The following is a 16,664-nucleotide window of genomic DNA, read 5'->3' on the forward strand; positions in this document are numbered from 1 at the left end:
AATAAGATCTTCAGAAACATTCCAAATTACCAGATTTGAATATAGTCTCCCAACAATCTTCCCCTTCCTTAGCTTGTAATTATTACATAAGAATTAATTTCAGAAATAATTTCATTTGGACAAGAAAATATTTTCATCTAACCTCTTTCCACAAAGCAAAATAATCAAGTTTATTTAGGCTTATTTATCACAAATAAAGCATGTTGAGGGACTGTAAAACGAACCTATCTGGAAATGAACTTTGTTTACCATTTAAAGTTTGCTCCAACCACTGAGGAAAGAAGGTTGTAAACATTAAAAAGGCCTTTAAAATGTAAAAGTAAAAGCTAAGCAAGATTTTAGATTTAGAGTGGAAAGGGTCTTTAGAAAACTCTCTTATCCAGTTCTGCAGGTCTATATAGGGGAAAATTGAGGCACACGAAGGGGAAATCGTTTGCCCAAGGTTATAAACACAGGTCAGTGTTCTTTCCATTATACCATGGGGTCTCTGAAATGCAGATGTTGAATTTTCTCTAAGGTCCCTTTTAAATCTAAATCCATGCTCCTAAATCTTAACTGTTCCTGTTCAATTCTCCCATTGCTATGAACTTCCTTCCTTTTGAGGAGGGGGCAGAGGGGAGGTGGGGAGGTGAGGAAGGGGAACCAAAATAGTAGGGAAAAAAAGGGGGATATCTTTAAATTTCAAGAGGCCACCCTTGAAATGCCTATTTAATCACTTGTGGTTTTGACACTTACCAGACACATTAATTGATGTTCCCGCATCAATAATTCCACTATTGGGTCTCACACAGTACCGGCGGGGTGCAGTAGTCTTCACTTTAAAACATACATTTCGGTCAGAAGGGTTGCCAAGCTTCAGGTTGGTGGTGACGACATCTGTGAAGGGACCTGTAAACAAACAAACAAAAAAATGGAGTGAGAATGTAGAGGTCTAAGACAAACCTCAGACCATACAGATTCATCCACAGTTCAATTACAACTTTGTGTTTTTCTGGAGAAAGGGATAACATTCTTTATTACGTAGATGAACTTTTGCCTAGAGAAGGGAGGGGGGAAAGAGAGACTAAAGAGGGAGAAGTACACCTTGATAAGTTGTTACTCGTTTCTCTAAGGAAGGCTTAGTTCAAACACTCATTTCTAACTAGATGAGTTTCCTTGGGGAAAGGACGGTGCCCTATAACTCAAGGAGACTAGAAGGGTACAGTAAGTAAGCACTCAATAATGTCTTCATTGCTGCTGCAGATGATGCTGAACACGAGGTTAATTTAATGCACTAGTCAATCAACATTCCAGAATTTCAGAATTGGGAGGGACCTGGGTGGCCACCTCACTCAACCAACACCTGAAGAAAAGGGGAACGCATGACACCCCCAAAGGAAGCCCACTCTACTTTTGGATAGAGCTAGTTATTTTTCTTTAAACTAAAATTTGCCTCCATGCGACTTTTATTCATTGCTCCTTGTTAAGGCCAAGCAGAGCAAGTTTGATCCTTGAGGACCTTGCAAATACTTGAAGACCAGTTAATTTACCGTCATAAGTCATGTTTTCTCTAGGATGAATATCTACAGTTCTTTCAACTGATCTTCAAATAGCACGAGCTCATGGGCCATCATCCTGGTTGACCTCCTCCTTCCTAAAACATGGCGCCCTAAACTGAATGCTATACTCCAGATGTAATATAACCAGGACAGAGTACAGTAGGGCTATTCTTCCTCACTCCTAAAAGCGATGGCAATTCTCTATTTCCCCACAAGGACAACCAGCTGCCAAATCTTGTCCCTTTCTACAGTCTGTAGCTTTTTTTGATTCTCTCCCCCTTTCTTTTCTTGCAATCACGAAGTCACTATTCTATTCAGTCCCTCATCACCTCATAGTTGTTTCTTCTGCCTCGGGTCTTTCCCCACTCAAACCCATGCTCCTCCATACAGCTGCCAAAGTGATTTTCTGAAAGTACAAATCTGACCATGTCCCTCTACAACTGCACCACATTACTTCAAGGATGAACTCCTCTGTTTGGCATTTAAAAGTCTCTCACAATGTGGCTCCGACCTATCTTTCTGCTAAGGTCCAGATGATTATTTTCCTTTTTTAAAAAAATAAGGAAATTTCCTTTTCTTTATACACAACACCATCTTTCATCTTTGTCCTGCTGTCCCCCATGCTTGGAATGCAGGCCTGCTATACCTCCCCTTCTTAGAACCCCTAATTTCCTTCAAGGCTCAACTTAATGCCACCTTCTATGTAAAAGGCTTTCTTGACCCCATCATTGCTGCTACCGATTCCCTCCAAAACTGCCTCCTGTCATTTCAGTATATGCTTATATAAGTAATACATATTGTCTCCCCAATAGGTCATAAGTTCCTTGAGGGGAGGAGCTCTTTCGATTTTTGCCTCAGAAGCTAGACTTGCTGACTGATAGCTTAAAAAGGTGTCACCTGAATATAGCTTTGAAGGAAGACAAGGATTCTGAGAGTCTGAAGGACGGAGTACATTCCAAGTAGGGATTTGTTTAAACATTGCAAAGCAGGAGGCAGAACAGAGTTGGGATTAAGACCCAGTAGGCTGATCTGACTAGCCTGCAGAGTTCATAAAGTATTACAAAATAAAGCGTAAACATAGCTTCCTCTCTCCTTCCCTGCAACAAACAAGATCATAGCTAAAAGGTACCTTAAAGAACATATAGTTCAACACCCTTATTTTAGACATGATAAAATCCAGGGCAGTTGAGTGATTTACCAAAGGTTTATAGGATGACAGATTCTGAGTTGGTAGGGACCTTAAAGGTTATTTAGTTTAAGTCCCCTGAGTTTATAGATAAGAAACCAAGGCCCAATGACTTGCCCATGGTAAAAAATAAAGGATGACATCTATGATATAAAGAGGAAGTTGGCAAAATACCACTACAATTGCACTAGGCCCCAGAACATCACCAAGACCACATTGCCTATACCTTACAAAAAGAGAATCTGGCTCTTTGTGAAGAGTAGAATTAGAAGCTGCAACTTAGACTTGAAATAATGTTACTGAACAAAGGACAATCCAGTATGAAGTTCTTCTAAGGTCAAACCAGGTTCTTCCAAAGCTCTTTTAAAATCACCATAAAGAGAGACATACATGCACTTGACAAAAATTTGAAACACTGAGCTTCCAACACTTTTGCTCCCCAACTGTTGTCCTTTAATGTACACTATCATGTGGAGAAAGGTTAAAGAGAAGAGCTAGGATTTGAACTGAGGTCTTTTGCCTTCTTGTCTCCGAATGTTCTTTGTACTATTATGAGCTGCAAAGCTGGGATGTGAACATCCCTTTGGCTCCACATACAGTAAGTGCAGCTGTCTCTTCTCCACTTAGCTGTTTCTGAACCACCGAGAGTATTCAGGGAATACAAACCCAAACTAATATGAACTTAAAGGAAACATAACAAGGAATTTAATTTCTGGAGGTAGGAAGGAGGTGTGTGTATGTATGGAGAGGGGAGGGAATGAATTCCCAAACCAAATACAAACTATTTCTGGATTACCAATGTCATATCTCCTACTCAAAGATCAACCCAGGATTTACTTAAAACTCCCACCTCCAATGATTTAATCCCAAGGTTAACCAGAAGATAGAAATGACATTTACAGAATAATACTCAGTGATATCCCTTTGGAGCAGGGAGAAGCTGTTTGCCCAACGAACAACAGCCCCAACACCCTTAAGTTGTTGTGCAGCTGTTATGATATGCAAGGAGAATGATAAAGTTACTCTTTAAGATACATCCAGGTGGAGGGACCAGTAAATTCCCTGTTGTGGTGGAAAGACAGCTGACCAAGGAATCAAGAATCTTCTTGGGTTCAAGTCCTACGTCAGACACATAGTGGCTGTGTGACCCTGTGTAATTCTCTAAAATTATAAGAGAACAATCTGTCTATATGAACTGATACAGGGAATTTCTTCTCAGTGAGTTCCTTAATACCAGGTGTCAAAATACATAGTATGAAGGTCAACACTCCTGAGTACAGCCAGAACCAGATTAAAATATAACTGGGAAACATTTAACAAAATAAGTATGTCAACTGACAAGCATTTATTAAATGCTTCCTATGTGCCAGGCAATTCGTTCTAGGTGCTAGTCACACAAAGACAAAAATGAAACAATTCTGGCCCTTGAGAAGATTATACTGGACTGAAGTCTATAGGTGGCCTTTTATACCCAGATTAATTAACTTTCTCAGAGATGCATTTGAGATTGAGGCTCTGGTATTGCCTTGGTAGAGTTTCATCTATATTGTCTCTTTATTATTCTATCAGTTTATGGGTTCCAGGCTCAAATCTCAGGTCCAAGATTTATTGGTTTTCTACCTCCCAGGGCCTAAAATTTCCTTATTTGTAAAGTGTGGTGAGTTGCACTAGATAATTTCTAAGGTTCCTTTTAAATCTAGATACTATGATCCACCCTTGTCCTCAGTCCCCAACCTCACAACCCCAACACACAGCTTCATTTTTACTCAAGGAAAAAGTTCATATCAGCTATCAAATCTGGGTGGGGATAGGACCAAGCAGGGATGAAAACAAATAAAATACTAGCAGGGACGAGAAAAAAAAATTACAAAGCTCTCACACCCAATGGTAAAACAAACAAAACACAACCCAGATTTTCCAGAGTGAAAGGCAGTCAAAAATAATGATTTCCTGGGAGTGGCAAGCTTGGGAAGTGGTGGGGCCTGGGATTTACTTTTGTCATAAAGACACCAGGAAAAAGTTGCCTAGGGAAAAAAACTTTCCAATTTGATTAATGGAACTATGTTTTCGAAGAGTCAGTGATGTACCTAAAACAAGTGCCATTTGTAAAATGGGAAGTGCAGAAACCAGTGCACTCCTCCCCCCTACATTTCCTCCGTAAATTCTCTATCAGGTCAACATGGGCTGTCCACATGTTGTTTCCCCCGTAGAATGCAGGCTCCTCAAGTGTAGGGATCCCAGTGCCCAGCAAATAGTAAATACATAGGATTATAGATTCAAAACTAGAAAGGACTTTACAAACTACCGAGCTCATCTCCTGCCTCTCCCTTTTCAAATGAAGAAAAGGAGGCACAAAAGTGACTTAGTGACTTACTCAGGGTCATAGTATCTCGTTTCTGAGGCAGAATTTGAACTCAGGACTACCAGCACCTTATCCACTATACCAAGTTGCTTCTGTTTAATAAATGCTGATCGGATTAAATTGAGATTATAATCCTTGTAGAACTTACTTCATGGGGCTTGTAAACTCTAGGACTTTACTAAATCCCCTCTACTTCTTTTTAAGTCAAAGAGCTTCAGCTCTGAATGTTAAGAATTTCTAACAATCTTCAATATATCAAAACAACAACTTGCTTTTTCTGTAACTACTGAAAGTGCAATGATAAAATCAGAAAAGCTGCACAACCGCTATTGGGGAGAAGTTTTCAGCATTTGTGCTGCTGTCATTCGGTCTTGCCTGACTCTCCACGATCTCATTTCTCACTCCCTTCTCCAGCTCGTTTTACAGATGAGGAATTGAGGTGAACAGGGTTAAATGACTTGCCCAGGGTCACACAGCTACAAAGTTTCTGAGGCTTGATTTGACCTCAGGAAGAGGGAGTTTTTACTGGTTCTCAGGCCCTGCAGCACTTCACTGCCCTATTAGTTTTTTTCCCCCAGCAAAAGAAAAAATTAGAACCCATTTAAAAGTACTTGTTCCATTTTATTCATTTCTTCTCCTAAAAACACACACAGAAATCAAGATTTTTGAGGTACCAACACCTCACCTCTGTCTCCTGGCTTCCCTAGTTTCTTTCAGGTCCCCCCCTTGTATAAGATGGGGTTCCTGGTCCTCCTCCACTCGGTGCCTTCCCTCTGAAACTATGACCAATTCATGCTGCATTTATCTTGTCTGCACATAGTTGTTTGTATATGAGTTCCTTGAAAGCAGGGGCTGTTTTTTGCCCTTCTTTGTATCCCTAGCACTTGGCAAAGTGTCCAATGTGGCAAGTGATTAATAAATACTATCTGACTGAACGACTATATTCAACTGGAAGATAAACTTCTTGAGGGCAGGGGATTTTTGTCTTTCCAGACGCAACTTGGTGGCACAGTAGATAGAGTGCTGGACCTGGAACTGGGGACACTCTCCTTCCTTTACATCTCCCTTCTCTGAGATGGTAAGCAACCCAATATAGGTTTTATGCATGAAATCATGTAAAACTTTTCCACATTAGTCATTTTGTACAAGACTCAAATTTTAAAAAAAGGAAGGAGAGAAGGAAGGGAGGAAGGAAAAAATCTGGCTCTTCCCTACCTTTCCAGACTTCATAAATTTTACTCCTCCCTATAATTCTGTGATTCAGTGACACTGGCCAACATGCTTCTTACAGACCATTCTATCTCTGTGCTTTTGCACCGGCTCCTCCACACCCGGAATACTCTCTTCCAACTCTTGGTTTACTTCAAAACTCACTCAAATCCTGCTGTCTATAGGAGGCCTTTCTAGCCTCTTCCCTTCCTATTGTCTTCTCTTTTGAGACAGCCTTCCATTTCCAACCCATATATCTTATTATGAACATAGTTACTTGCACATGGGTCCTTTGAACCCTATTCTTGCCTTTCTTTATACCCCCAGAACTCAGCATGCACTTCGACGGCATACCAGTTCTTTCTTCCAGTGCTTAAAAGAGACCACCAAGTACTCACTGATTTTTTTGAGGACATTCACTGACTCCAAACCCAGCACTTTGTTACAACAATGTGAGAGAAAATTTGTTATTTTACCTCCTCCTCCTTTATGAATGAATTAGGATATACAAATTTGATGTAAAAAAAAAACTGTAACTGATAAAACACTATTCAAAACGGCTACTTGTATTTCACAGAATTGTCATGTCCATGAACATGCTACATAGTAAAAAAAACCCACACATTTTTATATAGCAACAACTTGCATTTGTAAATTGTCTTCTTAAGGTCTACTTTCCCTCACAACCACCCTGTGAGGCACACTATACAAATATTGTAATCACTTCTGTAGAGGATGAGGAAACAGCCTGATAGGGTAAGTAATGTACTCAATGTTAACAGAGCTTGTCAAATCTCAGGTAGGCTCTGAACTCTCATCTGACTTCAAAGTTCAGCATTCTTTTGACTATACAATGCTACCTTTGGATCTTCAATATGTCTTTTGGCCTGGACTTACAATTTCAAATGTGAGATTCATTCCATGAGATAACTCCTTCCCAATATAGACTGGCAGCCAGTCTGCAACTTAAAAGTCTTACGTAGTGAACAAAGCAGGGTCTTAAGGTCAATGAGACCTGGCTAGATTAAGTCCTACCTGATACAAACTGGCTATATAAGGCAATTTTCTAAATTATAATTGCTGTTGGTAGAATACAAGCTCCTTGAGGGCAGGGACTATTTAATTTTTTTTATATGTATCCCTACAGTGCCTGGCATGTAGCACTAATTTAATAAATGCTGATTGCCTGATTAAAATATTCCAAGCATGGAAGAAGAATGAAATATGTTCTTTGGCCTCAAGGGGAAGAGATAAACAGGTAGATATTAGAAAGATGGAGATTTCAGGTCAAGCTGAAGATCATCCAAAGGGCAGTAAGAAGGTACATAGTGGGCATGACAAGGCTGAAAGACATCAAGGAATAAGGTGAGAGATACTGTGCAAAGTATACCAAAGAAATGAATGACTGAAAATGGAGATGCACTGGTCATATGGTGAGAGTAAAGGCTGACTGGTGTGCTATACACTGGTCTTCCTGTGATGTCAGGAGAATCTGAGAAAAGCACATTGGGTGGATCCCTTCTGGCACACTTATGAGAAAGCATGGACAACGGTCACACAAGATAGCCAGGAATGTATCAGTTGGGTGCTGAGTCATAGGAAGAAACAATCCTAGGGGGATGAGATCACAAAGTCACTAGAATATTAAAGCAGTAAAGCAAGCAAAGGCTTCCTAAGAGCACAGTCCAACAATGAAATGGGAGAAGTAGAGAGGAGGGAGAGAAAGACCCAAGGAGTAAAAATTCAAGGTTAGGCCAATGATTTTGAGGTGAGGGAGTGAATGAAATTCATGCTTCAGCTATGGTTGGACTAGATTCACTTCAACCCACACTTAATGAATTGACTGTGGCCTCAGAGATTTCATCTAACTCAGATTCTATACCCCTACATGCTAAAATACAAGTCATAAAATAATCATTTTATTTCACCAAAGGAAAAAAGATTAAAAAGTTAGATGAGAAAATTTAATTTTTTTCATTTAAGAGAATAAAGGGATGATTAAAAAAATGACCACATTTCTCAAGAAGGCAAATTTATGATAAAGTTAAATTTCTCAACTTCTGCATGGACATCACCTGAAGTGTGAAAGGAAGACAAAGAAATGAGAATGAGTAACCCACAAAGTTTTCTTTTCTTTTTCCTTTTAACTAAGTGAATAATGTTCTTTTTATGACCCTCATGATGTACCTATGCATGAAACAGCTATGGTAGGAGCTTCCCTCATTAGTTTCAAGCAAAGGTTGGATGACTACTTGTTCAGTATAGAAGGAGTTCTTTTCCAGGTATGAGTTGGCCTAGACTATGTCTACCTACATCCCTTCCAACTCTGAAATTCTGTGTATGTGAAATTGGGTAATCCTATTATTTCAATTATTCCTCAAAACAATCCCATATGGCAAGTGGAGGAAACATCTCCTTTTTCACAGATGAGCAGAATGAAGCTGGGGGAGACTTAAGGCAGCTAGGTGGCACAGTAGATAGAGAGCTGGGCCTGGAGTCAGGAAGACCTGAGTTCAAATCCATCTATAGATACTTCTTGGCTGGGCAATTCGCTTAACTTTGTAAAATGGGGATAATTAACAGCACCGAACTCAGAAGATCAACGAGCTATTTGTAAAGCACTTAATACAGTGTCTAGTGCATGGAAGGCACTTAATAAATGCTTGTCCTCTCCCTTCCTTCCTTCCCTACACCTCCTCAACAACATACCCAGCATCACACAGCAAGGAAGTATGTGAACTAGACCTTGAAAACAAAAGGGTCACTTAGCTTCAAAGTCCAGGGTTCTTTTTTTTGAAGGTTTGGGGAAATGGGAGTGGTGAGGGGTGGATAGGGATATTTAAATTAGTTTAAAAGAAAATATTTTCTTTTGGAGGCAAGAGCTGTGGTTTCATGGGTGTTGTAGCTCTAGGTGAGAAACTCCCTCTACCAAAGCAGATCTGTATCTTTTCTGCAACTAATCTTATCATTCTGACAAAGGACACTGAAAGACTAACTCATAAGGTCACAAAACAAGCATGTGTTGGAGACTGGACTTCAACACAGAGAGGAGGTAAGCTTTCTCTCTACTATGGCCTAATGTTTCTCAAAAAAGGAAGATTTTATGAATCTTATTTAAAATACACATCATAACTCCGACATTTAAATAGTGCCTTAACCATGTCTCTTGAGATGTGCGGTGGACTAGTGGCATCTGTGTCATTTCTCCTCCCTACTGCCCCTCATCTCCTCACACCTGGACTACTGTAGTAGCCTGCTGGGGGCTCTGCCTGCCTCAAGTCATTCCCCACCCCAACTCATGTTCCATTCAGCCACCAAAGTAGCTTTCCTATAGCACAGGCCCAACCATCCCCACCCACCCACCCGCCCCCATCAATAACAGACAGCAGCTCCCTATCACCTCCAAGATCAAGCACAAAATCCTCCGTTTGGCTTTCAAAGCCCTTCACAACCCAGTCCCTTCCCCCCTTTCCAGTTTTCTTAGCATACATTACTCCCTGCCACATAATCTTAAATCCAGTGACCCTGGCTTCCATGACCAAGGCATGCCATCCTTCAGCTGTCCCCCAGGCCTGGAACACTCTCCTTCATCCCCATCTCTTGGCTTCCCTATCTTCCTTCGGCTCCCAACTAAAATCCCATCTTCTACCAGAAGCCTTTCTCAAACCCTCTTCATCCTAGCACCTTACCTCTGTGAATTATTTCCTATCTATCCTGCAGATAGCTTGTCTGGACATAGTGGTCATAGAGCAGGGACTGTCTTTAGATGCTTTCTGTATCCCCAGTGTTTAGCACAGTACCAGGCACAGAATAGGAATTTAATAAAAGTTTACTGACTGACTCCCATTTTACAAATAAGGACATTGAAGCTCCGAATCATGTAGTAGGTGTCAGTGCTAGGATCAAAACCCAGGCCTTCTGACCCACATCCAACATTCTTTCTATTATAGCAGCCTGCCTCTGGTGAGCAAAGAAGAGATAAAGAAAACCTTCAGGTTCTTGAACCTCCAAATAGTGTGTTAAAACAACAGATGTACAAGGTTCGGGTCTGGAAAAAAAGCCACACTCTAGCAAACTTCTGAAAATGATGACGTTCCAGGTGTTGAGCTATCAAGGATAGAAAGATAAATTAACAGAGCAGGAAAGATAATAGTGCTTTGGGGAAAGTGACTAAATTGTACTAAATCTTTAAACATACTGTTTGAATTTTAAAAATCCTCTCATTCAATATATAGTCAAGTCAGTGTCTGAAGCTTAAATAAGGCCACCTTACAATGTGTAAAAAGGTTGTCCGCCCCTCCACCTTTCCCTCCCCCCAGCCCTTTACCAGATGCAAAACATGCAATTCTCCAAGGCAGAGGGATTCCTCTGCTTTCTTCCCCTCTTGGATGACACTTGGGACTAGGCTTCCAAACAATTCCTTCTTTCTCGATCAATGGGCAAGCATTTGTCAAAAACCTACTATGTGCCAGGCACAGTGCTAAGTGTTCTTTTCCAACAAACTTTCCACTCCTCCCCATCCCTTGGCCTAAATTCCTCAAAGGCATAAAGATCAATTACTTTGGCACTACCCGAGGGGAAGAAGAGATCTGCTCTCTAAAGGGATGCAGGATGCCCCTTCGATAACAACGCTGAATTAACGTCTCTTTGTGCCCCAAATGTAGATTCCCAGGTGATTACACATAAAGCTTTACGTCATGTCCCCAAACAAAGGAAAATTTAACAGCAACAGATCTTAGGGAGAGACAACTTTTAAATTAAACATAAATATATTCGAGAATAAGGACACTAGGGGAAAAGAATTTTTTTAATCCAATTTTTCTGGTTGAACTGCCAGCTTACACATTAAACCAACGCTTTAGAAAGGAAAATAAAACATTCCAACCAATCTGATTGGTTTTAAAAGTGGCACACATTTTGTTCCCATCTAGACAACAGAAAGTCTATTTATACATCATTTGAAATCATCACACTTCATAAACACCTCCACGTCGATACACACACACACACAAACAGTTTTCCAGAGAAACATCTTGGAGTCTAAAATAATTCAAATATATTATTACTTCATTAACCTTTGCAATATTGCTTTGAGTTCTGTGGTCATGAAATATTAAATACCATTACAGTGAAAGAGAAACTGGGGCAGTTCAATTTTTTAAAAATTTTCTTTAAAAAATTATCTCTTTTTTGGTTTTCTGAACTTCATTTCAGAACAGGTCTTTCTCTCTCCTCTACCCAGTGAACCACGTCTTGTAACAAAGGAGAGAAACAATTAAGCAAAACTATGTAACATTCTATATCCATAGGCCCCTGCCTCTGCAAAAGGAAGAGGGTGTCTTTTCTCTTCTCCCAGAAACCAAACTTTGTTAATTAAAACTATACAACTTTCATTTTTTCCTTTGTTGTTTCTATTTACATTGTTGTAGTCACTGTATATGTTATTTTTTCTGGTTCTTCTTCCTTCACTCTTGTCAATTCACAAATGTACCTGTCCACTTGCCTCCCTTCCCTAGCTTGACCTCTTAGTGAACCAACTACTAAATTCTACACCATCCTCCACTACTCGAGTCCTTTGCCCTCCTGCATTGTCACCAATTATGCCTTGCCAAATACAAACCCTGGATTATTCCCAACATCCATCATCTCTGCTCTTATTCACATGCCGCTGAATAAAGCCGGAGGAAATCATGAAACTTTACTAGGCTCACCACGAATTTATGTTATGTAATAATCACAAGTGGACCCTCACTGCCCCAAAGCAACCATTCTAATCAACTGATTATCCTACTCTCCACAAAGATTATTTCAAATCTTCTTTTCTCAAGCCTCCATGGCACATCTTCCTCCTATCCTCTGACTCATCTCACTTCACTCAGTTATCTCCCCCAACTATCTACTCCTTTTCAGTCTCAGAAGAGGAGGCTATTCACCTTGCTAAGGTCAACAGCCCGACACACACCCTCTACTCCATCTCCTATGACTCCTATGGAGTCAAGGGTGCAGAAAGGGGACCGGTGACCAAGGCAATAAAGGCCTTCATCTTCCCCACTCTCATCTTTAATCCTTATCTATTGCTGCCTTCCCAGTGGCCTATCGATATTAATCATTTCTTCCCCATGTTTGAAAAACCCTCACTTGGTCATACTATAGCTATTACCTGTATCATCCTATTATCTTTCCTCTTCTTGGCTAAACTCTTTAAGAACGCTATTGACACCAGGTGAGTCTAATTCATCTCCCTTCGATCTCTTCTAAATTCCCTACAAGCCGGCTTCTGATCTCAATTAAGCAATTAAGAGTATTCACTCTCCAAATCCCCCAATGATCTCAATTGCCAAATCTAACGGCCCTTTATCAATCTTCATCCTTCCTGGTCTCCCTGCAGCATCTGATACTTGTGATCACCTCTTTCTGTATACTCTTTACCCTTGAAGTTTTCTTGAGACTGCTCATTCCTGGTTCTCCTCCAACCAAGAAAGGATATTTCTTGGTCTCTTTTCTCAGTCCTTCATCCATGTCACACCTACTAACTGTGGGTGTTCTGTTCTGGGTCCTCTTCTTCCTCTATACGTTTCATTTGGTGATTCCATCAGCTTCCACAGGTCCAGTTGTCATCTCTATGCAGATTGTCTAGTCTTTCTTCTGAGCTACAGTCCCACATCCAATGGACCTTTGGGTATCTTGAACTGGAAATTGTGTAAGGATTTCAACAACATGTCCATAATATAACTCATTATCTGCCCCCCAAAAACCTTAACCTCTTCCCAAATTCCTCATTACTATGCCACCCAGGTTGGCAAATGTAGTGTCATCCTTGAGTCCTCACTTATTCAACCCACATGTACAATCAGTGGTCAAATTTTGTTGATCTGACCTCAGAACATCTTCTGAATATATCCCTTTCCCTCCACTCTTAAAGCTACCCCATAAATTCTGGCCCCCGTCAACTCTTGTCTGGACTACTGCAATAGCATTCTAATTGGCCTCCCTGCCTCAAGTCTCTTCCCATGGCATTCCATCCTCCATTCAGTTGCCAAAGTAATTTTTCAAAAATGCAAGTTTGATCATGTCACACATATCTTCTCTCAATAAACTCTAATGGCTTCCTATCACCTCCAGAATCAAATATAAAATGTTCTCATCGACATTTCAATATCACAACTTGGCCCCTTTCTACCTTTCCAGTCCTTTGCTCTCACACTCACACTCACACACACACACACTTTACAACTAACACTGGCCTACTTGCTGTTTCTTACACATTAATTCCCTCTCCCTTCTCTGTGCTTTTACACTATCATCCATGCTTGGAAAGCTCTCCTTCCTTACCTCCATCTTTTGGTTTCTCTGAATTTTTTCAAGACTCAACTTAGGCCCCACCTTTTGCAGGAGGCCTGTCCATGTCTGCTCACCTGGCACTACCTTCCCTTCTGAGATGATCTTCCATCCGCTTGGTATATATCTTGAATATAGCTAGTTATTTACACGTTGCCTCCTCTGTTAAGAATGTGAGCTCCTTGAAGGCAGAGTCGGTTCTGCTTATCTTTGAATCCTTAGTTCTCCAAATAGTGCTTAGCTTAGCTTAGGACAGGGCTAGGGAGAGGGACTGAACTTGTTATTTCCCTGATATAAGGAGCTCTCTGGTGAGGAAATTCCCTCTACCAACGTGAGTTGGCACTTTAGTGGCAACTTAAGAGTCTTAGGGAGCTGCCTACAACACTGAGGAGTTAAGTGACTTGCCTAGGGCCAAACAGCCAATATTTGTCAAAAGTGGAACCTCAACTGAGTTCCTAGCTCTACCCGAAGGGAAGAAGAGTTCTGCTCTCTAAAGAGATGCAGGATGCCCCTTAGATAACAACGCTGAATTAATGTCTCTTTGTGCCCCAAATGTAGATTCCCAGGTGATTACACATATGTAAAAAGCTTTACATCATGTCCCCAAACAAAGGAAAAATTTAACAGTAACAGATCTATCCAATCGACCTCACTTCCTCTCATTAAGTGCTTAATCAACACCAATTTATCACATGAATTCATAGCTCCATCAATGGTGTGCCTATTTTTTCTACAATCCCTCTAACAATAACTACTTCCATACTTTGTCATCTTTGAGGCATTCAATGCAATAAACATTTATTAAAGGCCTATTACATTCATGGCACTGGGATAGGTTCCTGGAGTAAGTAGTTGGTGGACTTCTTTAGAAGCTAGTAGATGAAAAGCTAGTAGAGACACAAACTGAACTAAGCCAACCTAAAGATCACATTACCTATGTTATGTAGATAAAGAAAACATTAACTTCCAGCCTATTGTGACTGGTTACTGGTTCTAAACACAAGGTTATTTCAAAGGTAAGATGGACAACAAGGCTCTCTACTGGAGAGCAAGAATTAAAAGAAGACCCAAACTGAGAACATGATTTCAATATTTTCTATAGGATTCAGAGATAAGTTGTCCTCCCCCAATGTTCTTTTCATAGCCTATTCTTGCCAAGAATGTCTTGTGCACATAAAAACAGAAGCCTGAATGTACAGTTGCTAAAAGACAATATTTAGTATATTAATAGCCATGATTGCGTGCTTTGTAAAAACCAAGGTTATCTTGGTACAAACATGTTTAGAGGAGCAGTGTGACTGTTGTTCTTCAGTTGTGTTTGACTCCTTGTGATCCCAGTTGGGGTTTTCTTGGCAGAGCTACTGGAGTGGTTTTCTATTTCCTTCTCCAGCTCATTTAGATGAAGAAACCAAGGCAAACAGGGTTAAGTGACTTGCCCAGGGTCATACAGCTAGAAAATATGTTATGCCAGATTTGAATTCAGGAAGAGCATTTACTCCTCAATTGGACAACGTTATAACTCAGAGATCAAGGACAAATCTGTTGAAAGATAGTATCTGGCAAAACTGAAATTACCTATTGAAGACAATTCCTAAAGACATGTGACATGCTGCTTCCTCAAATCCTGAAGAAAAATAGTGTGATATTCAGGATTTGCTACCTTTCTGATTTAATTTGCCTTTGCAAATCATGAATAAGAAGCAGTGAAACATGTTTTTGCCTTCTGGTATATGCTCAGGTTAAACTCAGATGAAGTCAACAGATAGTTCTAGTCAGGAGTGTGCCAAAGCCAAGTTGTACTGGCTTTGGAAGACCTGTTAAAATTTTAATTTTGAGCATTTATACCTTGGAAATAGGCAAATACTACAAATCAAGGCTTGATTTATTTTTTGTTCCTTGTCTAGACTTAAGAAAGTGATGGAGAGGGGCAGCTAGGTGGCGCAGTGAGTAGAGCACCGGCCCTGGAGTCAGGAGCACCTGAGTTCAAATCCAGCCTCAGACACTTGACACATTTACTAGCTGTGTGACCTTGGGCAAGTCACTTAACCCCAATTGCCCTGCCTTCCCCCCTGCAAAAACAAACAAAAAAAAACACACAAAAAAAACAAGAAAGTGATGGAGAATATGTTGATGATGCATATTTTAAAGTGTTATCTGCACAATTTTTCAGACAGACAGTTGTCAAGAATTTAACAGCACACCCCTGGTTGTAGCCCTAAGAAAAGAGGTAAGTGCTTTGCAAGTGGCACTAAACGAAACTGGATAGGCTGATAACAGGAAAAAGAAAAGTGAAGGAATAGCCCAAACAAGGCATTTATTTATACATCCTTGGCTCTGCAGTCCCCTTCAACTCCCTATGTCTGAAAACTGTACTCCCTGTGTGTGTCATTACTGTGTTCCTTCTCTATAATATATCCAATTTAGAGTTAGAGAATCAGATTTGCAAACGACTTTAGCAATCATCTAATCCAATCATCTCATTTAAAAATGGTAAACCAAGGTTCAGTGTGTGTCAGCGCTGGGATTAGAAATCGGTTTTTCTAACTTTAAGTCCAAAGAAAGCACAACTTTGCCATGGAGTGGGATTTTCCAATACAGAAAAATTGTGTATTTATGTCAGTTGTTTTGCCCACCTTGAATGGCTGCCTACCTTGCCAGAATTCACCACTCTCTCAACTAGACTAGCTTTCAATGGGTGCCATGGAGGGACACTTTTCTCACCCCTCTCTATCACATTCACCTTTTCTTTTTATTCTTTTCTTCTACATCCTACTCTTCTGCTCAAGTCTTTAAACTCAAGGGATACAAAAAGAGGCAAAAGTCAGTCCCAGCCCTCAAGACAATTTACAATCTAAAGGAGGAGATGACAAAGAAACAAAAGTATTCAAAGCAAGTTCTAGAAGGATGAATAAGAAGTGATCAACGGAGGGAAAGGATTGGGAAAGGCTTCCAGCAAAAAAAAAAAAAAAAAATTGAGACTTGAAGCCGGGAAGGTCAGTAGTCAGAACAGAGGAGCAGGAATGTTCCAGGC

At 40.3% G+C, this 16,664-nt stretch overlaps 1 protein-coding gene across 3 annotated transcripts in view; it reads right to left on the reverse strand.

Moving 5' to 3' along the window:
* The window catches only part of VAPB (VAMP associated protein B and C), a 69,630-nt gene that overhangs the window by 41,315 nt on the left and 11,651 nt on the right, over nucleotides 1-16,664 (reverse strand). For all 3 annotated transcript variants that reach the window (XR_005009985.1, XM_036752912.1, XM_036752913.1), the window contains exon 2: nucleotides 736-888. Coding sequence is in view for 2 of the 3 variants with exons in the window: in XM_036752912.1 (XP_036608807.1) it covers nucleotides 736-888 (153 nt within the window). In the remaining variant the exon portion in view is untranslated. The remainder of the gene's footprint in view (nucleotides 1-735; nucleotides 889-16,664) is intronic.

The sequence above is a fragment of the Trichosurus vulpecula genome, chromosome 3 (genome assembly GCF_011100635.1).
Source record: "Trichosurus vulpecula isolate mTriVul1 chromosome 3, mTriVul1.pri, whole genome shotgun sequence".
NCBI lineage: Eukaryota > Metazoa > Chordata > Mammalia > Diprotodontia > Phalangeridae > Trichosurus > Trichosurus vulpecula.